A 22,076-nucleotide genomic window follows, 5' to 3' on the forward strand; every position below is an offset into this window, starting at 1 on the left:
TTGAATACTCACTGTTTTTTATCTCTATAGACGATTCAGGTCTTTTTCTATTATTTAAGCTCGTTTTGTTGAGATTATTAACAAGACCAACGAACTGTAGTTGGGACCAAGTTAGAGGAAAATACGAAATTTAATGATGAATTAAATAAAATGCTTAAAATTTTTTGAGAAAATATTAATGTTTTAACATTATCGAGTATTCTGCAAAGTTCAGGAGAATTCAGAGTAATGAAAATTGTAAAAAAGTAAACTGACTGATAAAACAATAGCAACGTTTCTTTAACGTAAAATTGCCTTATAAAAGTAAAAGGCGCTCTAAAATTGAAATCTAAATTGTATAGCTTATAATATATTATACAAATTGATTTTAAATGTGTTTACTTACATATCATGTTTTTAAATGATTTTATCATTACTTTGTTTTTATATCATATTTTATGAGTCAAATTAATAGTACTATGGTTATTTTACTTCATAATATTATAATATTTTTCCTATATTATTATTATATTATTATTTCTTATATAAAAATTACTTTCAAAATTTATTGGATCATTATCGAAAGTAATATATAAAAAAAACATATTTCGTACACATAATGTATTTGCGTAGCTGTAAGGCCGCGTTAGTTTCGGGAAATCTCCGGAACGGCTGGACCGATTTTGACGGGACGTAGCAGAAACATAACTGTTACGCACGGGCATATTGTAGACTACTGTTTTTTTTAGCTCTGCGCTATAACTATATCAATGTAATCACCAATATCGAAATTAAATTGAGCATATTAAAGTTATGAAACAAAAAGATATTCCACAGTTAAATTCCGAGGCAAAAATGTATAATCCTAATCCATTAGGAATTAAAGAAAATAAGAATATATCGTAAAATATTTTCAGTAAGTCGAAACTTTTATTACAAACAATTGTTAAAAGTTACTAAACTAAAGAACCCAATCATGAAAGTGGTCTACGCTGGCTGGTTTTTGTTTTTAGCTTTCATATAGCTAATCGTTAGCCACATACGAATCCAGTGCGCACGATTTCATTCATTTCTTCGCATGAATGCATTCAATGCAACCACGGGCGAGCTCGAAACGTTAGTTTTTTTCTTTTATTCAAACTTATAGAAATAAATTTTACCTACTCTTATTTAACAGTGGTGCACCATGAACGTATGACCATAGACAAAGATTTTTATTTTACTCATAATATAGCTACACAATATATTTTTTTACACCGATAAAGACTAACAAAGTAGATTTTCTGGACTTCTAGATGTTCTTTGTATACGATTGGAGTAGGATAACTTACTACTTTAAACGTCCATCTTCCTTCATTCTAACATTATAAATACGAATATTTGGATGGATGGACGTATGTTTGTTAGAAGTTATCTCCGCAACAGCTCAATGGATCTCGATGAAATTTGGCGTGGACGTAGAACATAGTTTGGAAGAAAATATAACCTACTAATTAAGTTTCTTTTAATCCTTCCCGGACGGAGTCCCTTGCGAGAGCTAGTAATGTAATAAAAGTAGCCTATTCGATCCTTTCCTTTAACATATTCTATTGTAAAAAGGACACACAGAACGAACGTTTACGTCTTTATCTTTTTATTGTACTTGAAAATGCCAAGTTAACTTTATGTTGGCATGTTAGGGTGTAGTAATTAAACCTGAGGAAGGAGCGTTATAATATACTTCAAAGTTTTGAGATGATCTCGGAGAACATGTAGTCTTGCGTATGCGTAGACAAGACTGCTAGATTGAACTTTGTAATTTACCTTCTGTCGCTGTCAAGTTTGGTCCGCATCAAAACTTGAAATGATAAGGGTAAGGAATGTTTTACTTCAAATAAGTTTCACGTCAAGACACGAAATGTTATACTTTTCTAAAAAGAAAAGCTTAACTCGATTGTACGCAAATATGAAATACTAGCTGTCGCCCGTGACTCCTCCTGCTTGGGTGTAATAAAAAACTATATTAATAGCCTATGAGTTCTTCCAGACTATGTTCTACATCTATGCTAAATCCATACAGCCGTTCAGTACATAATATTAGTAGGATATACTATTGTATTTTGATTTGAATTTTATCATAAAAATGTTTATAGTTACAGAATTAAATCAAACTTACGTCAGTTCATTTCCTGAATTCTTATTAAATTTTATATATATTTTTATAATATTTTGACATGAATAAGTAATAAATTATTTACGTCTTTACAAGTATTTGTTATATTTATCGTGAGACCAGTCACGATAAAATGACGTTGTTTTGACGAATGTTTTGTCGAAGAAAACAGGTAAGCGACCTAGCGGTTCCCTTGACGTGTGACCATGGACTACCACAAGAATAAATTATAAATCGTAAGTCCTTTTCTAAAGAAGAGGGTAAAGAAAAGCATCTCGCTACTGTTAGGATGAAAATCCGATACTGTGCCGGTGTATCGACGCATCACTAGCCTTATTAAAATATTAACGTTTATATCCCCTCACTAATCACTCTGACACTTGACTTGGTAATGAAAGCGCTCTTGGCACCAAAAGATTCTAACTAACAATATCCAAAACTCATTTGAAGATTAGATATTACAGATTTTAGGGAATCCATTTCTACAGTTGACTAGTGATGGGTACGGCTACTGAATCGTATCCAAACCAACCACGAGCATGGAATAACTATTCCAGTGGGTTCCTTAAATCCTTTGGGATTGTACCCACTTAGATGTCATGATCATAAGAAATTATAGGGTTTTGAAGAAATAATACAATTTACCACATTCATGTTACCTTTTATTCAGTTCCATTAATGTATTATTTTGGTCTTATTTCTAACATTTTACTTAATATCACAGGTTGATCAATAAATTGTCTATTCTAAAAGTGATATCGATTATAATACTTATTAAATACAAAAAACTTTCAGATGTTTAAATGTCAATTATTAAAAGAACACGATTATAATAATTAAATAATGTGCAAATATTAATTATTAATTATTAATTAATCAATAACATTTGTGAACGTCATAAATACACACTCATAATGTAAATAAATAAACATTTATATACATACGTAAATATTGTCCTTCATAAAACTATTGACAAAATTCATTTATTTTCTAACTAGAATTGTCCAAGACAGTTGTCGATTCAGTCTGTTCACTGCTACCTGCAAACAAACAGTTAAATTATAACATTATTTTAACTTTAAAAGACTCAAAGACATACAAAAGTTATCTGTTGTTTTAACAGTGGAGCCCGCAATAACATCTTTTGAACCTGTCATCTCCTCTTATCTCGAACCCGTCTCGAACGGTGAAATACCACGACAAGACAGGCGTGAAATGGACGTAATTCCACATTTTGTCTAATAAGTTTGCATGCCGCAGAGCTAATTGCAGTTTCTTTCCTTTCCCACCCTTTCTTATAAAGAAGAGATCGGAAGGGATATAGATTTGGCAGAGGACGGAGAACTCTACACGTCCCCACCGCTGTTGATTAAAGGTATAGGTAACGCATCTGCAAATGCAGATATCGAATATTTGCTTTGTAGCTTACTCACTTTATATTTAGCCGTTTATTTTATAGCATGTCCGCATTTATTTGAAACACTCACCTGGGATAGATAGCGTGTAAATCAGGCTGTACAGGAACGTGTGTGGGGTGCATCGTGTGTGGTGACATTGCGGCCGCGTTGATCGCCCGGATGCGGGCGCGAAGCCTCTCGTAGTGTTCCGGCTGGTACTGCGCAGCTATCGTTACTGCGCTGCCAGAGTACTGCTTCAATATAAACACATACACATATTAATGCAGATAATCTAATAACTTTGTCCGTGTGATATGATAATCGATAAACTAATCCAATTTTGAAAATTTAAAGATAAAGTTTTCAACTAATTTTTAAATATATAGTTGGACATGTACTAATTACATATGCGTGCTCTGTCAATGTTTGACGTCTTTCTTAATAATTAAAAACAGGGAAATACCAAAGACGGTAAAAATAGTTCATGATTTTAATGTTCTGTAAGGGAATCTTAATATAATCACCAAAGAGATAAAAAATAATAGGCTTGATAAAAATCCATGTACTTTTAGACATTATTAGTTAGGATCCTTTGGCGCCAATGGCGCGCTTTCGTTACAAAGTCAGGTGTCAGAATGATTAGTGCAGGGACATAAACGTCGATATTTCGGTAAGGTTAGTGTTGCGCCAGTACACCGGCACAGTGTCGGATTTTCCACCTACATAGTACCAAACATGTTTGTATTCATCAGTAACGTCGTAAGTCTAATATGAATAAATAATTAAAAAAACATATGAAAGGGAGATTAAACAGTTATAGACGATAACAAATTATGACAGTTATTCCCATACCAAGTATATTTTAAGTTAGAAAATAAGGAAAAACATTGCATCAATACTCTGGTGTAAGAAATTCGATAGGGTTGTTATAAGGTTATTACTTTTGCTCTCGGATATAGGATAAGGTGTATTTCATTTCAATAAGACATCAGAGACTCGAGTTATGAAGCATATAAATGCTCTTCAAAGGAAACCGCCTTCCGTATATTTTAGTGCGCAATAAAGTAGGAAAATCCGACGCGGCTTTCTTTTACTGACTTTAAATTATATAACATTTTTATATATACGTATAGACTGCAATATAAATCTATTGGAGAAAACATTCTCAATTACTGGTTATTAATCATAACGAGGACAGAAAAAAATATTTAAAACATATACGGTAACACTTTTAATATTTACAAGATATTAATAACATTTTAATATATTTTTAACACGAATAGCAAATAAATTAAAACAAAAAAGAAATTAACACTAAAAAAGATAAAATGCAAAGTATTTAAGTGATAAGGTAAAGATTAAACTGAGAACTGTCAAATAAGCTATTACTAATCTTTGAAAAACTAAACCACAATCTTACTAATATTATAAATGCGAATGTTTAGATGGATGAATTTTTGTTTGAAGGTATCTCCAAAACGGCTTAACGGATTTCGCTGAAACTTTGCATAGACGTAGAACATAGCGCAGAGCCCAGGACAGAGCGAACTGGCGGCGCACTGTGGACGCCCTCTGCCCCACTGCGGGGACATAGGACTATAAGTCAAGTAAGTCAAGAACATAGTGTGGAAGAACACATATGCTAATAATTAATTTCTTTTAATTCCGCGCAGACGGAGTAGCAGGCGACAGCTATTTTATTAACATAGTTACCTTCAGCGCTGCTGCAGCTTGTTCATGCGTCGCTCTTGATAAATCTCGTCCATCGACGCTTAATATTCTATCTCCCCTGTACAACATGCCGTACGCAGCTCCCTCCACTGACACTCCTGACACAAACACACCGCACGCCTCGTCCTCCAGGCCACTGGAAGTGTCTTCACCACCCAGACCTCCGACGATATCCATGCCTAAACGTGATCCGGAACGCACGAGTCTGACCATGCGCACGCATCTAAATCAAAAGAATTATAACAGTGAGAGTCTGCCGAAACACTCGCCACGTATTGTCTACATTCTTACTTCTTCTTCATTCTCAGTAAGGAAATTTAGACAACAATATGTTTTGTACAATATGGCAGTAGAAGGAACATGATAAGAAAGAGGGAATCAAATAATCTTTCCCATTTTTAAGCAAAAAAACTTAAAATGCAATTTTCAGTTTATTTTTTGCCAAATTAGGGATCGTAAAAATACAAACCACAACAGATTATTACGCAATAATACAAATATAATAAGGCTTATAAAGAGTTTAATTATTTTATTTCATGGTTCGTTTTGATTTTCAATTAAAAGTGATGGTTACAAGGCATTATAATTTATGACTATCATTTACTTAATTATACCTACAAATAATTTGTTATTTAAAAAAGTTTGTTCTGTTATGATTCATTTGTTTTTATTGTTGGTTATTAAATTGACTATAAAGCACGTAACGTAGTTATAAACAGGATTAAAAAAACAAGCTAATACGTAATGTAATTATTTGTTATAGGCATTGATTAATGCTTAATTCATAATGCCACTTACCTTGGAATTTTACTTGGATCTTCTTCTGTAAGCTCGTGAAGTGTCGAACACGATGTTGCTTGTGTTCTTGCTATTAACAAAATTGTATTTTATTTACGACTATGTTTGTTCCCTTGGGTTTTTACTTTAACTTTTGCATTGATAATTACATCCGCATAACATTATGTCACATATCCTTTAGTCTTTTCTTAAGAGTCAGATTTCTATTTGGTTGAGAAGTCTTACTTAAATTATAATTAATTTTAAAACAAGTGTTTTGTCTTTGGTGGTTTTAATTCTTAAGATTGAGAACCTAAATGTTTCTTACTTGTATAAAGTTGCGTGGGCTGAGCCGAAGGCGGGATAGACGCAGCAGGTAGAACGATTAGAGTAACATGCTCTCCAGTGTTGCGCAATGTTGCGACTGCCTTTGCGTGTGTTGCACCGATTAATGATGTTTCTATTCCCTAAAAAGATATAGCTAAATAGTGATAATGGAATCTATCCTTGACAACACAAACTACTAATTAGTTTTAAGACATTATATAAATTTTTAAAGCATCTCAATTTTATTACCTCCTAAATTATTTACGAATAATCAATACCAACGCGTCAAGATAATTTTACGATAGTAAATTTTAATGGGACAATCGTTAAGTTGTAAAAACCTTCACACATTTTAACTACTGCCTCTCACCCAACTAGTTAATTAAACAGTAAGGTTTGCAATCGATAAGTAATTTACAACCCATTATTCCTTTGTTACATGTTAATGATAACATAGTTTATTAAAATTATATTCAGCCAATAATATCGAAACGGGTGACGACACTTACATCTTCGTCTCTAACAGCAAGTATTTTATCACCAAGTCTTAGTCTGCCATCGTAATGTGCTGCTCCGCCGACTGCGATGTGTGAAATGAAGACTCCACCTCCTCCCGCTGCATCATCAGCACCTCCTGCTATTCCTAAGCCCAGTCCACGTGCCCCTCGCCATAATGTGACGACTTTAGGACGTCTGGCTCTTCTGACTCTCTATGTATTATAAACGGTTCACTTAATTGTTATAAATATTAAAGTTAGTGTATTGTTTTTATGCTTTGGTAGTATACTTACTAATTTAACAACGTTTCCAGCTTTCTGTAAAGCATCAACTGCCATTGAATGAGGAGCACCTTCTAAGGATACTTCGTTTACCTAAAAAGTAATTCTGAATCAGTATGTTAATACTATATTTTAAACTAGGAGGGCATAATATTATCAATTACCTTAATATCTGTGCAAAATTATATCCAGTAGTAGTAATAACAGTATTTAGAACGCATACTAAAATAACTGCGATAATTGGGATTGATAAAAGACTATTTTTGGAACTGCTAAGTCCTCATTAAAATTTTCTCATATATGAAAACAAATTACATAATTATACGTTAGATGTAATAAAAATACAAGACATAACTCAACCTTTCCCAGATTAAAAGCATATAGTGCTCGAAAATTACACCGTAGGGGACGTCTGCAATTTTACACTCGCGTAATATTTCATTAAGCTAATTTCGAAAGTTTTATTTATCTAGTTAAACAGAAAAGTTTTATACTGTCTTAGTTGAATATACAATCAAGGTAGAACTTGCTATCCTCAGGTCGACGATAAACGAAATGTTTAAAAAGAGTTTCATTCTGGTTAATTTTAATAATGGAGTAAAAGTTAAAATAACAGAAAACTAATTAAGAGCTGATGTATCAAGACTTAAGGTGTTGCCTTTAATTTTGCTTGTAATTCGTACTAAAGTCTTCAAATTGAAGCTTTAACACCTTGGACAATATTGATGAACTTAGTAGATCAAAAACAAAAACAGATAACAGTTATGAAATATCTAGGGGACGTTAAAATTGTATGTGGTGTTAAATATTGCTTCTAAATTTTGAAGCATATGGCTGCTAATTAATAAATAAGTGGATTTTAAAATTGTTACATCCTACCTGCAGTAAAATATCTCCAATTTGCAGTCTGCCGTCACTTCTGGCTGCACCTCCGACAGCCAATCGAGTTATGCTAATATCACCACCGCTCTCGCCACCCGCTATGCTCAGTCCTAGACCGTTTGTGCCGCGCTCCAATGTAACATCAGCTGTCTCCCATACCGAATCATCTGAATCGGAACAAGACTGAAAGGAAGAATTCAATACGCTTATAGTTTTTATGAAATGCCTTACATGAAATTTAATGTGAATACAATTATTTTTGTGAAAGATTGGACTAATGAAACCTTTTATTTCTTAGCAACGATTTAGTTGAATTTTATATATTTGTTAATAATTAGCATTTGCGTAAGTTTATAGGGATTTTGCATATTTTCTTGATCCTAAAACTTAGATGTCAAGAATTGATCCCTGATTTTAATAATTATTGAAGCTGTTTGTACTCTTATTAATAAGAATTGACCTTTTGAATCAAGACCTTAATTATTACTCTAGTTTTAATAACTTTATAAATTTGCATTTTATATTTTACTCTGTGTTAATAAAAAGTGCATTGACATCTGCATATGAACCTGTAAGCTTCCTGCAATACACTGCTCGACTTCCGGATTTTGCGTCGCCTGCTCACGACCGCAATCATAGTTCGCGACGTTCGCTGCGAACAAAATAAAAGTACTAAACATGAAACGATTTTATAATTTCCTCTTTTTAGTAGTGGCCAGTGAGTGATCGACATAGATAAAATAACGCAGTGACCGTTGTTTAGAGACATATACAATGGATTAATATATAATATTTAAAAGGTTTAAAAGGACAACCGTAACGTTTATTTCATCGTAAATTGCTCTTCAATTTCCAAATAAAATAATCACTCGTGATATTCAATTTGAGTCGCTAAAGTAGATAGCATCTACATATTTAAATGCGGTCATTGAAAAAACTGCATCGAATTTTTAAGTCACTCTTCTATCATCACCTACCTACCCTAAGTTAAGGGTGATTAGGCCATAGTCAACCTCACTGGCCAAGTGCTCTTCTATGTTTCATCTTATTTTGTAATTATTGGTTACTATTTATGTCATTAAGACGTCGGTGGCACAGTGGTCAAGCACTTGACTTGCAATCTGCAGGTCCTGGGTTCGAATCCCGCCATGTACCAATGTGTTTTTCGATTTCCGATTTACATATGTACATTTATCCGACGTTCTTACGGTGAAGGAAAACATCGTGATGCAACCTGCACATGTCTGAGAAGAAATTCAAAGATATGTGTGAAGTCAACCAACCCGCACTTGGCCCGCGTGGTTCCCTATGGCCTAATCACCCTTAACTTAGGGTAGGCTTCGAGCCCCTCGGTGGGGACGTATAGTGAGCTGATAATGATGATGATGATGATTTATGTCATTGAGAAATGTTAGTTTGTCAAACCCATGCAAGACTATCAAAGATCAACTTTCTCGTATCAAAGCTAGTGTATAAACTTTACCAGTTCCATTTGTGTTTCTGATTACTAAAGGCTTCGCTAAACCGGATCAAACCTTAACGTCACTGGAGAAGCTGTAACTCTATCAAATCTCGTCAAAGTAAACAATAGCTTTGAAATGAACATACGTATGACGAACGTGCAACATTCGTATAAAGAAATATATGGATATTTGTGTTCAAAGTATGATTGTCCACTAAAAAGAAGCTTGGTCGCTATCAAAATATTGTTTCTAAAATAGTACACGAAATTACTAGTTTTGCAAAATAAACTACATTTTCAACGACAATAACGAGCTATTAATTTATGCTTACAAAATTATCTATTGAACTGGAGACGTATTTAATACAATATCTAGGTTATGAAAAAAGTCCTGAAGTGTGGTCGTCTCTTCCATATATTACTAATATTATAAATGCGAATGTTTAGATGGATGGATGGATTTCATTCCGATTTGGCATAGACGTAGAACATAGCCTGGACGAACACATAGGCTACTAATTAAGATTTTTTTCTCTCACGCGTAGACGGAGTCGAGGGTGACAACTAGTGTATTATATGGCAGAAGAATAAATTTGCCTTCTTTCAACATCAATAAAAACTAAAGGTTTCTCTAAAATAAAAGCTCGTTTATCAAATAGAATGACTAAATAAATTTCTGATATGCGATGTCAAGTCTATATTCCTCATAATGTTATTTGATTTAAAATAAAAACGTATAAATGGAGCGAGGAAAGAATATCAAATAGTGAATATAAGCGACGGAGACCAGAATTGTCAACGTTGTGACATATTAGAATCATGAATTCAACTTTCATCTGCCCGATGGCTTTATAAGAAAACTAGAACAAGCTATTTTCATTGCCTGTTATGTTATTCTTGGAAATATAAATATACATAACTACAAATTATTTCATAAGTCATGACTATCATTAATAATGAAGCGAAATTATAGATATTTTTACAATATATCAACTTAAGACTTTAGGTAACTATAGGCTACAGAAACGTATTGAAAAATAGAACATCTCTCAACATTACTTTTCTCCAAATTAAGTGTTTAAAATTGTTAAAAGTACTCACAACCTTCGCAGATCTGCAGTTCGATTTTATCAAGATCTTCATCATCTTCAAAGTCAGTCTGCACTGTTGCATCACGCGTGTAATTCTGTAGCGCGATGACGTCAAAAGGGGGACCTTCTGCGGGAGCGTAGCTGATAGAATTAGTGCTGCATTGTGGTTCTCTTGTCTCCTGTGTTTCTGTATGTCTCGATTCATGGGTGTCATGGCGAGCGCGTTTGCACGCCGCACACCCGCAGAGGGAGCCGCGCACTCGCAGTAGCCACACTAGCCCGAACAGCGCCATCCATGTGGTCATGCTGTGTCCACACCGCCCACCATCACACGATATTTTTCATTCACAGTCACTCACATATTTTTATACTATTACCAATCGAAATTTAAACAGTAATTTACACAAAATGAGATCCAGTCATTTCACATAATTGTAACCTTTTTGTATGTTCTGTAATACATTGGGATAGAACTTAAAATTAATATTTTTATTGGAATAAAGGTGGTTTTAGGTCTAACAATCGGTTTGTCCGATTTCTAGTTTCTGATCAGACACGACCGCAATAGTAAAGCAAATCAATTGAAGTTGGTTACTTTTATTTTATTTGTGTGGTGAACGCTCGATTGTTTTTTAGCTTAGAAAAAAATCAACATTTAACCGTACATAAAGTTATTTTATTTAACAACGAGTTATAAAACGATGAAAGGATCGGGAACAGTTTCTAGATCGAATACTAAAGACCGTCTGTGAATTGCCGTTAACATTTACGATATCCACCGTATGTTATTACTTATATGTTAGACTCGGGTAGCCAGTTATAGTCACATAACATACGTGGGTAAAGGCACGATGAAATGATAAATGATGGTAATAAATTGCAGCATTCGAGATACGAGTATAAATGGTACTTACTGAGAGAGAATCATGAAAGTATCAATTCGTTATTAATGATACCTAAATTCAAATATGTTATATTAACTATCGCCCGCGACTCCGTCCGTGCGTAATTAAAAAAAAATTAGTAGCCTATGTGATCTTCCAGACTGTGTTCTATATTTATGCCGATTTCAGCGAGATCCATGTAGCTGTTCTGGAGATATCTTCAAACAAACATCCATCCATCCATTCAGCCATCCAACTAAACATTCGCATTTATATTATTAGTAATTTTAGACAGTATTAGTTTGTTTAAGTTTAGTTTTTTTTGTGTCAGATTGATTAGTGAGGGGACAAGCGTTGTGATTATAATAAGGCTAGTGTTGCGAAGATATCCCGACACAGTGTCGGATTTTCTTAACAATAAAAAGTAAGATTAGTAAGATTTTGTTAATAAAATTATAGCAGTGCTGAACTAATACAAAGAAAACTATGATATTATTTAGAAAACAGTTCGTTGTAAAGCTCTTTATGTATCGTTCAATCTTTATGACTCTGTCTACGCTGGGAAAGCAGTTATGTAAAATATCGTCAACAACACAAAAGGTAGGCATGAATTTTAGAAATAATTGAACATAAAGTTTTTCATTTTATTATGTCGTCGGTATAGTATCATCCACACAACATCTAAAAGGTTCGAATTTAAATATTTAGAAGTTAAAAATTATATATTTTTTTTGAATTATTACAGAGATAGATTAATTTTACGATTTTCTATATTAACTGCGATGGAATCAATGTCATTAATTGTAATAAAATTAAAAGCCCATAAACAATAAGAGGATCAATCGAGAATTCGTATCACGTATAATACTTCATAAGAACATTTTCTACTAGAGAGATAAATACAATAATTTATCAGTGCCCAATTTTCACCAAAAATTAATTAATATCAAAATGGTTGACGTTGCTTATCGCAACCACGACGTTCTATTTCCAAATCATTGTGTATTTTTATTTAATACATTATTTCTTCTTATAGTTTTGTTCTTTTAAGGCTTGTATGACAATTTATTTTATTAAAAACATGTCTGTAAAGTCAATTCGCAAACGTTTTAACGTGATAGCGCTCAGATCGTGCCTCTCTCTCGCATGTTCCCGGCTCTCGCTTGCACGCTCAGCAAAGGCGGAATGTGACAATGAGTCATGCTTTTTCGTGCGTGCAGCCAGCGTACAAAGAATCCCAATTTGATAACGAAGTAAATTGTATTAAATTCAATATTAAATCAATTGGAACTATACCAAATAATATGATTATAACTATTAAGTTCACAATAAAAATATAAGAATCAATAACAAAGCGTCAATAGCCTAATGGTTAAGGGTACGGATTTCCGATCACGAGGTCGGGGGTTCGAATTCCCCCATTCGACTATTGTCGTAAACCATATACTAGAACAAGCCTAGAGCTTAGTTGGAATGGTAAAAGAAATATTAGTAAATTTACAAAAAAATCTGCTAATATTTTTATTAAAAAAAAAGGACTTAAAACTACTTTATTCTTATTATGGCCTAGGTTTAAAAAAGGTTTCTATAGACATAACAATGTAAGTCAGAAAAGTAGTTTTTGAGTTTATTCGAATAAAATAATAGTCATTTCTCGAATATTTTTATACTCATAGACAATAAACAAGTTATAAACAAAGACCACTCACAGCAATGTTATCAGATATCAACGGTTTTCATTTCACGGTCCCGTCAATCGCCTCCCCATATTTCCTCATGAATACATATATTAACGCTTCCCTGCTTGTTCTTTACCTACAATTTATCCGTACTCTTGTATAATCTCAATCTGTTCAATACATAATCTATATCTATATATATAAAAATCAATTGCTGTTAGTTGTCGTTTGAAATGTTCGTGGAGGTGAAGAAAGGTTTAAAATGTGAAAAAAAATCAAACAATAGTCAGGAACGAATTAAGTTTTTTTATATTCCACACGGACTGAGTCGCGGGCGACAGCTAGTTCTGGAAATTTACTTTTTCAAGACAATATTTGTATTAATATTTCTACAATTTATTTTAAAAACATTTTTACTTTCTGATTTACGAAAAATCAATGTAGATGATAGACAGAGATAGATAGATAGAGATAGACGATTATGTCCAATATTTGTTTTTTTTGTCTAATATAGTTTTCATTTATTTTTATAGATTAAAAGCAATTGATTAACCAGATACTCAATATCGTTTAAAGTTTTACTATCTCTAGAGAAACGCTGCGCTGATACTTTTACAAAGGGTTTAGGATAATCGCTTTTGGAGCCAGGCCATCATGAGTACGAAAGCAATACTTATCGAACTTAACTTTATTTAAAGCAAAATGAAAATGTAATACTAACAAATTTTGTAATATTGATCTTAAAAAATTTCACGGTAGACTTTTACAATAAGGCGGATTTGAAGTGAAATATTATACAATTTGATACACTAGCTGTAGCCCGAAACTCCGTCAGCATGGAATAAAAAAAAGAAACATAATTAAGTAGCCTATATGTTACCAGACTAGTTCTATATGTATTACATATTTCATACGTTTAGACGTTTTGGAGATACCTTTAAACTAACATCCATCCATTCATCTAAACGTTCGCATTTATAATATTAGTAAGATGTTAAATATATCAATGTTATAGAAAGTTTGTAGTGAAGTTATGCTACATATTAAAGAAGAAATTATAAATAGGAAACGACAGGTAATCAGTATTAAAACAATATGCATAAGCTTTATGGAGATTCAAGATACAGGATGTTCAAAAGTTCATCTTATAAGATAGTCAAAAGTTTAACGTATTGTTTTTCTTAGGTATAATAGTGAGCCAAGCTCCACGGGGAAAACAAGTGGCGGCATAAATAATATTCGTAATTTATTACTGTTGTTTGGTTGTGTATTCATCGGGCCATGTTTCCTGCTCTATATATATACATAGAGCTTCATTATTGAACAAGATCTTATTAATCTTACTAATATATATAAATGAGAATATATACGGATGGATGTTTAAAGGTATCTCAGGAACTGTATGGATGTCTATGAAATTTGGCATAGATGTAGAACATAGTCTGGAAGAATACGGAAGCTACTAATTATTATTTTTTTGAACTCTACACGGACGGATTCGACAGCTAGTCTATTATAAATTTTCCATCAAGGAATCTTCAAAAAAATAAGACTACATTTTGCTTTATAAGAAATGAAATCGACTAAATCATACTCGACCTCTTTTTTATTCTTTCTTACTTAATTTCCATATTGAAAGGAAATGATATGGAACCTAATCCATATTGTATCAGAATTTTCGGTAAAATTATATGAAATTAAAAAGATAATTTCCTTTCCACTCTATTCACATTTTATTGTTTAATTTAGTTCACCAAGTTATATTAGCAATTTTCATATTGTTACTTATTATTTTTAAACTCTGTATTTTAAACGTTTTCACTGTTTAGATGTCCGAAACCCCAACTCATGAATTTAGATTACGCTTAATTTACTCCACAACAAAGGGACACGAATTTAAAAGTATTGTTAATGACTTCTACAAAAAAAAATCTTTAAAAACAATTGATTGTCATTTACAAAAAAACAAGTGTCGGTTGTTTAAATGCATTATATAACTCGCAACTTATAGTACAAACCATATTTGGAATGTCTATGTCATACTAATATTATAAATGCGAATGTTTAGATGGATGGATGTTTGATTGATGGTATCTCTGCGACTCAGAACGACTGCGTAAATATCATTGAAATTTGTCATGGATGTAGAACATACCCTGGAAATACATATGCTACAAATGAAGTTTTATTTTTAATTACGCGCGGACGGAGTCGCAGGCAACAGTTAGTCGAATAATAAAATCGTATGTCCTTTCCACAATATATGGCTATATTGGAATTTACATGCCCAATAATTTCATGTTACATTAGCGTTTATTTTAATCCGATACGTATATGATTTTGTTTCTATATTTTCACTAAACATGACAAAAACAACTAAAACAGTTGAATTTTGAAACAAATTAATCAACTATTAAATATTAGTAGGCCAGTAATAGGCAACTAGAGGCCACGTGAACCTCGCTAGTAAAAGACCTACGAGTAAGGTTAGTACATTTTGTGTTCAATTAAAAAGGTCAAGTACTCTATTATGTGATATAGGGTCATTATATGTATTTTATATACATAATCTTCAGATAACATACATAATTGAAATGCGTAATAAGAATGACGTAATTTGTGATTTGAGCAAGTTAGATTGTATTTGTATGTTTATATATATGAAACATATTATATTATGTTCTGTTTGAAGAACTTATACTTTTTTAGCCGATTTCAAATAAAAGAAGGTCGGAATTCGTCTGTATTTTTAATTTCCACGTCCAGTTCTGTATTCTACTGTTATTTGCATCGTTTATGCAATAATATAGAACAACTTAGGCTTAGATCATCATCATCATCAACCTGCCCTTATCCCTATCGAGGGTCGGCACAGTATGTACTACTCCTCCATACATCTCTATCAGCCGTCATATCGAAATCTAGCCCCTTCTTACGCATATCCTCTTTCACACAGTCATTCCATACTTTACTTAGGCTTAGATCATCATTGTATACAATTTGTTCTATACAGTTTAACTAAATTCTGAACTATAATATGATAATTGAATATTTTTTCCATATTATTACTTCTCATCTTCCTTTGATTTAAATAACAAAGAATTGAGAAAGGAATAAGTTACATCAAATAAAAAAAATACGTTGAATTACAACTTTGTTACGTAGCTTTGGATGTATAGAGATGCTATAATGATTTTCAATTTAACGTAACTTAACAAGTTTTAAATGATATCAAGAAACAATGAAATCTTTGATTCTCACTTTAAAATCTTCAATTATGTCTAATATACTTTAAGAGTATAGTAAACTCTACCTATTTAATTTACTATGCATTTAATTCTTATCGTTTTTTAAATACCAATAAAATTAAAAATCACGACCACTTAGCACAATACAAATTAACTCTTTCAAGAATTGTCTGAAACAATGTCACAGTTTCGCGTAACTAAATTTAACGGCTTTTTCCTTAGGATCGCGAATCTCAGTTTTATAGAGGTGGGACGTCGCATCACCACCGTATCTTCCTCGGCACTGAATGTTCTGATAGGGTAAGGCCGGTCGACGCATGCGGGTCGCTAAGCCCTGATGAGTGAGCTTTCGCGGACATTCCATAATTAAAGCCACGATTTTTATGAAATCAAAGCCACGACTTTCTATGTTTGTAATTAATCCTATACTCTACATATATTCCATAATAAATCGGTATAAATTATAATAATAGCCTTTGCTACTCAGCGCTAAAATAGCTTTCTAACGGCAAAGGAATTTTTGAAAATGGTCCAGTAATTTTTGAGTTGACTCGTTTCATACAAAAATAAATAAATTTAACTTTTTAACGGTCGTAAGCAGTGGACAGTGGAAAAATAACATTGATAACGGTTAAGAGTATATAATAGAAGTAAAAACATATCTACATATAAATGTATAATATTTCTATGGTGGGAAATATATTCCCTCTACCGGTCAGATTCTATTCTCAATTTTATGCTCTTTTCACGCGTCCGACCAATTCTATTACTGTAATTATATATAGTAATTTATTTTTAGTAGTATTTCAAATAAAAAAAAACTTTGCAAACATCAAGTTTTTATATTTATTATAATACAAAAATAGTATTACAAAAAAGTGTTACTTATAACAAAAATCTAATTTTATTATAAGAAAATCACTGAAACAAGCTGCTATGCACGGTGCGAATTTCGGTGATAAAAAAATTAATATCATGGTGGTGGAAATATCGTGAGAGAGCGTGGTGAGAATAACACTAAGATCTGAGTTCTAAATTCCACGGTGGCATTTGTTAAAGTAAATGTTGTGGTCTCTATTTTGTCAAAGAAAATAAAGGAGATGAAAATATGTACCTATTATTACAAGTGTTGCGGCAGTGAAAGTCTACGTTTAAAAATTAAAAAAAATTGGTGATAAAAAATAATAATCATGGTGGTGAAAATATCGCCTCTAACTTAGAAAGGGTTAAAACGGAGAAATATTGTTTGAGATATTATCTTATCGTACTACGAAGCTTAAAGTATCTATTTAGTGGTCAGTAAGTTGCATACATACCAAACAAAATCACACAGGATAATCTACCCTAATTAGGACACCAGTCTCCTGTTCATAGAGGAAAAACTGTTATTTCTTCGCAAAAGGTATATATACATTTCACTTAATTGGATGGTATGCTATCTTATTTCAACCAATATTATCATGTCTGATGATAATGTAAAATGTAGAAGCTTTTAACAAATGTCTACTTTGTCAGGATAAATATTTTATCAGCATTCATTCAAGTTATTTTAAACACGCGAATCTCTGACATTCATAATTAAAATATAAAAAAAGGAAAACGTTTACAAGAGGCAAATAACCGGGAATATCTAATTTAGCGTAATTAAAAAAAATGTTTTTAATCTTTGGAATATGAAGGGCTTAGAATATAGGTCGTGTTTATCAAAGGCTCGGATGTTGTGTTCGGAAGAATGAGGGCCGCGGATGATGGGCGCTCGTCTGGTTAATATGCTAGGGAACAAGCGTACACACTTCCTTTATTAATAATGCCAAAAGCTTTTTAAGTAATTTAATAAAACCAACATCATAATTTAAAAAAATGAAGTTAATATTAATTTTGACTGAAATATAACAATACATATTTTTATATCTTGTCAATAGAAGTTTAAGATTTATGATACATGAAAATAAATAACTATTGAAAATATTCGTCATACGAGAAAGTTTCAAGCGTGTGTAATAAATAACGGAATAGATTTATAACTTATAACTAAAAGTTTATTGAGGATTTCCGTTTCATTGTAAAGTTCTCGAGACATTGAATAACAGTTTCTTGATTGATTGTTTAGTATTTCCTGATTATTGTATCTTAAAGTTCAGGTTAAAATAATATACGGCATTTAGTGATTGCAAATTCAGAACGAAGTGAGCATCGGTAGCGCTGTTTTTAAGCGCTTAACAGGAACGAATTGAAATCTGTAATAGATTTTTATAGTAGACTAGCTGTTACCCGCGACACTGTCCGCGCTTTTTAAAAAACATAATTAGTTCCTGGCAATTATTCCATTTTTTTAACCTTTTTAACCTTTCCTAGACCTTTACATACATTTCAAGACCAAGATAAGATAAATCTGTTCAGCTATTCTCGAGTTTTAGCGAGACTAAAGAACGGCAATTGATTTTTATATGATATATGGAATTTTAACTATGTTGTATATTTAACAACAGATTGTGAGTTTCTTGATTGTGATAAATCATAAGTTACTCGCGCCCATGTGCATTGCTTCCTGGTACTTAATTTCCGAGAAACGGACAGCGTTATTACCTTGGACCTAACCATCGTCTGTTTCATACGATTTATTTTATAAAGCGGATATAAATCGGAAGTTTCCTTGCAACAGATTGATATTGTTATATTCTACAAACAGATAAAATCTATAACAACATTTACTGGAGAATTCTCTTTAGATATATCCTATTAGTTAAAGCAACCAGGAACGGAAGGTACGTTTATGGCTGTTTTAAGTTTGCAGTCGCTAAAATGTTGCCCAGCGCCTGCCACCTAAAGCTGTTTATTTAGCGTTTTATCAGCATATTTTGATACCGAATAAAATATTGGATTTGTAGAAAAAAATATTAATTTTTAAAATTGTTTTTCGAATTTCGAAAACAATGATAAAATATAAATTATCATAACATTTCCATAAATTAGATTGGTAGATGATGCAAACTGCAGATTTACGTCTTATCTGCAAGTCTACCGTGCTAAAGTGCTAGATCGGAATTTATAATGCTTCCGTCTTCGAAATTTATTCGCCTATAAATATTAAACGGTCGTCATATTTTTAGGCGTACAATTCAATTTGATTTTAAAGTCCATCGTTAAAAAATACTGAATATAAAATACAGCTTGTTAAACATACATTTTTATTGGAAAAATAAAATATTATATTAATACTGTTTATTTCAATTACCGAAAATCCAGTTCAAAACATAACTCCTTTCTTATTTTTTTTTAAAGTAATTAATTTGAACTGAAGCATCAAATCCGTGTCATGCATATAATCACCACATGCGGAATTTTAACTGCACAGTTTTAATTGTACAGTCGAACTATTCAGTTAATGTACCTTTGTTGAAAAACGAGGTTTAAATCTTTATCTCCTTGCAGAGGTAATTTAGACTGTTTTATTTCTTAAGTAAATATTTCGGATGAATTAATATACAGCAATAATTTTCAATTTCAATGAAAGTCTATTTAACAAAATTGAATTTTAAAACTTTAATCTAAGTATAAAATTAATTAACATAAATATTCGCGACGAATCAAAGGTCAAGGTTGGAACTGATAATGGGACGAGATGTAAACTAAAAAAAACATATGATTTTAGTTTCAATAAAATCGATATTAAAAATAGCGATTAGGTAAAGGATGAAGAATAAAGATTTGAACACATTAAATTGTAATCGAGTATATTGTTAAATTCGAATTTCCAATCGAATTAGTCATTGTCAGTTTTCATGGGTTGGGAAGATTTGAAAATAAATCATTTCTTCAACGCGTTTATTTGATATATTCGTGAGGGCGTGTCACACACATCCGCTCCGGGGTTTCGTACTTTTATATTTCGCACCCTTTATCCACAACACTGCTTCTCTATCGATAAAATAAAATTCAGCTTTGCATTACATATAAACTCGAAGTGTATAAAATATGAAATGAAAAAAGTAAGAAATATAGAATAATAATAGCCTTCAAGAGGCATTTACTTAGCGCGTACCATCTTTCGACCACATCATCATCATCAGGTTGGATCGTGGTTACGCTATAGCTTATTCAATATAAAGAAAAACTAAAAAAAAGAATGACACATAACTAGATCTAGATCTGAGTTCTTAATTCCACGGTGGCATTTGTTATAGTAAATATTGTGGTCTTTATTTTGTCAAAGAAAATAAAGGAGATGAAAATACGTACCTATTATTACAAGTGTTGCGGCAGTGAAAGTCTACGTTTAAAAATTAAAAAGTAGTCTCCATGCAAGACCTGATAAAATGTTAAATAATGAAAACTAATCTTAAAGTATTAAACAGTTTTGTATTTAGTTTGATATTTAAATTATTAAAAAAGAATAAAGAGAGCTTCGATGTTACTAATTTATTAACTGACGCAAGCTCTTTAATGTGAGGAAATCCCACTTTCTGTCTCAGCTCAGTGCAATATCTTCTTGTTGTCATTCTGTGACCTTTCGACTGGTCGAGATTTGTAAAAAAGCTAAAAAATGTATTCTCGTAGTATGCCTAAGATCTGAACAGATAACAAACAAGTTATGTTGATTGTTGTTTTAATATTTTGTTGTTTTACTAATTTTACAAATGCGAGTGTTTGGATGGATGTTTGTTTGAAGGTATCTCCAGAACGGCTGAACAGATTTGGATGAAATTTGGCATATATTTAGAACATAGTCTGAAAGAACACATGGGCTACTATTGATGTTTTTTAATTATGCGCGAACGGAGTCGCGGTCGACAGCTAGTTTACTGATATTTTGTGTTGCACCTAAGATCTGGGTACAAGCTAGAATATGGTTTATGACAATAGTCGAACCGTCGAAAAAAAATCGAAAAACACATTGGTACACGGCGGGATTCGAACCCAGAACTTGCAGATCACAAGTCAAAAGCTGAAACCACTGAGCCACCGACGCTCTTAACTAACATATCTAACATAACATAAAATATTTAAAAATTCATCAATTTTAATGTGATTAACCTTCTCGGAGTATCACATGAGGTTGACAGACAGCGGTCAGTGATGGAATTCATAATAATCATATCTTTCTCTAAGGAAATCCCAGAAGGTTGTTCCGTAGTTAAAGATTGTATTAATGACAGCATGTGAAGTAAACTTTAGTTTGAACAATGCGGAGCTCGCGCGGAGTCGCCCGTTTGGCAACCGGCCTCAGGTTAATTGTTTTATTTTAGTGTTACTATTAATTCATAGTGACAAGTTTTGATAGTTTATTCCATTTTTACATTACTTTATTGGTAATAAAATTAAGTAAAAAAAATGTGTGATTTTTTATTATTTTTTAATTTTTTTGTTTACAAATTTTATTTCTTAAAAACTTCAACTTCAAGTTTAGGCCAATAAATCGTTTAATGAAATCGTAAATAAAAAATACGTATAACTTACTTTTGATTGTCGCGAAAGAATACTTATTAATATTGTAAAAAATAAATTATAATTATTTCGAATTAATTTTTAAAGAGTTTGTATTGTATTTTCAAAATAGCCTGTGGTGCCTGTTGGCACAGGGAGTGAGCGGGTATGTCGACGGATCTGGCTTAAGCAACTATTCCTTTCCCGATGACTTTATATTCGGCGTTGCGACGGCCGCATTTCAAATAGAAGGAGCATGGAATA

General features: G+C 32.3%; 2 protein-coding genes across 6 annotated transcripts in view; one reads left to right on the top strand and one right to left on the bottom strand.

Moving 5' to 3' along the window:
• Positions 1-2,996: 2,996 nt before the first annotated feature.
• LOC106116055 (disks large homolog 1) lies at positions 2,997-16,659 on the bottom strand. 5 transcript variants are annotated; one of them, XM_013309784.1, is made up of 11 exons: positions 16,521-16,659; positions 10,588-11,029; positions 8,594-8,676; positions 8,022-8,207; positions 7,155-7,235; positions 6,873-7,073; positions 6,365-6,503; positions 6,058-6,127; positions 5,242-5,482; positions 3,619-3,782; positions 2,997-3,171 (listed from the first exon to the last, which is right to left on the bottom strand). In XM_013309784.1, the coding sequence occupies exons 2-11, from the start codon at positions 10,880-10,882 to the stop codon at positions 3,168-3,170; spliced, it is 1,464 nt and encodes a 487-aa protein (XP_013165238.1). In that variant the 5' UTR covers positions 10,883-11,029; positions 16,521-16,659; the 3' UTR covers positions 2,997-3,167. The 5 variants fall into 5 exon arrangements, with proteins under 5 accessions (XP_013165238.1, XP_013165237.1, XP_013165239.1 ...); XM_013309783.1 differs by having other exon boundaries at positions 16,499-16,659; XM_013309785.1 differs by lacking the exon at positions 16,521-16,659 and adding an exon at positions 11,492-11,534.
• Positions 16,660-21,518: 4,859 nt separating this feature from the next.
• LOC106116026 (myrosinase 1) overlaps positions 21,519-22,076 on the top strand; it is a gene marked incomplete in the record, with an annotated part of 9,817 nt that continues 9,259 nt past the window's right edge. The window contains 2 exon segments of the mRNA XM_013309732.1: positions 21,519-21,615; positions 21,946-22,076. Coding sequence (XP_013165186.1) covers positions 21,572-21,615; positions 21,946-22,076 — 175 coding nt within the window.

The sequence above is a fragment of the Papilio xuthus genome, unplaced genomic scaffold (genome assembly GCF_000836235.2).
Source record: "Papilio xuthus unplaced genomic scaffold, Pxut_1.1 DF827777.1, whole genome shotgun sequence".
In the NCBI taxonomy this organism is placed as follows: Eukaryota; Metazoa; Arthropoda; class Insecta; order Lepidoptera; family Papilionidae; genus Papilio; species Papilio xuthus.

Bases quoted from the DNA above. Each gene is read 5' to 3' on its own strand.
- LOC106116055 (XM_013309784.1), bottom strand. From the start codon at position 10,882: ATGACCACATGGATGGCGCTGTTCGGGCTAGTGTGGCTACTGCGAGTG. The intron at 8,677-10,587 runs GTGAGTACTTTT...TTTTGTTCGCAG, and splicing joins ACTGCAGATCTGCGAAGGTT to CGAACGTCGCGAACTATGAT. The intron at 3,783-5,241 runs GTAACTATGTTA...TTTATATTGAAG, and splicing joins AAGCTGCAGCAGCGCTGAAG to CAGTACTCTGGCAGCGCAGT.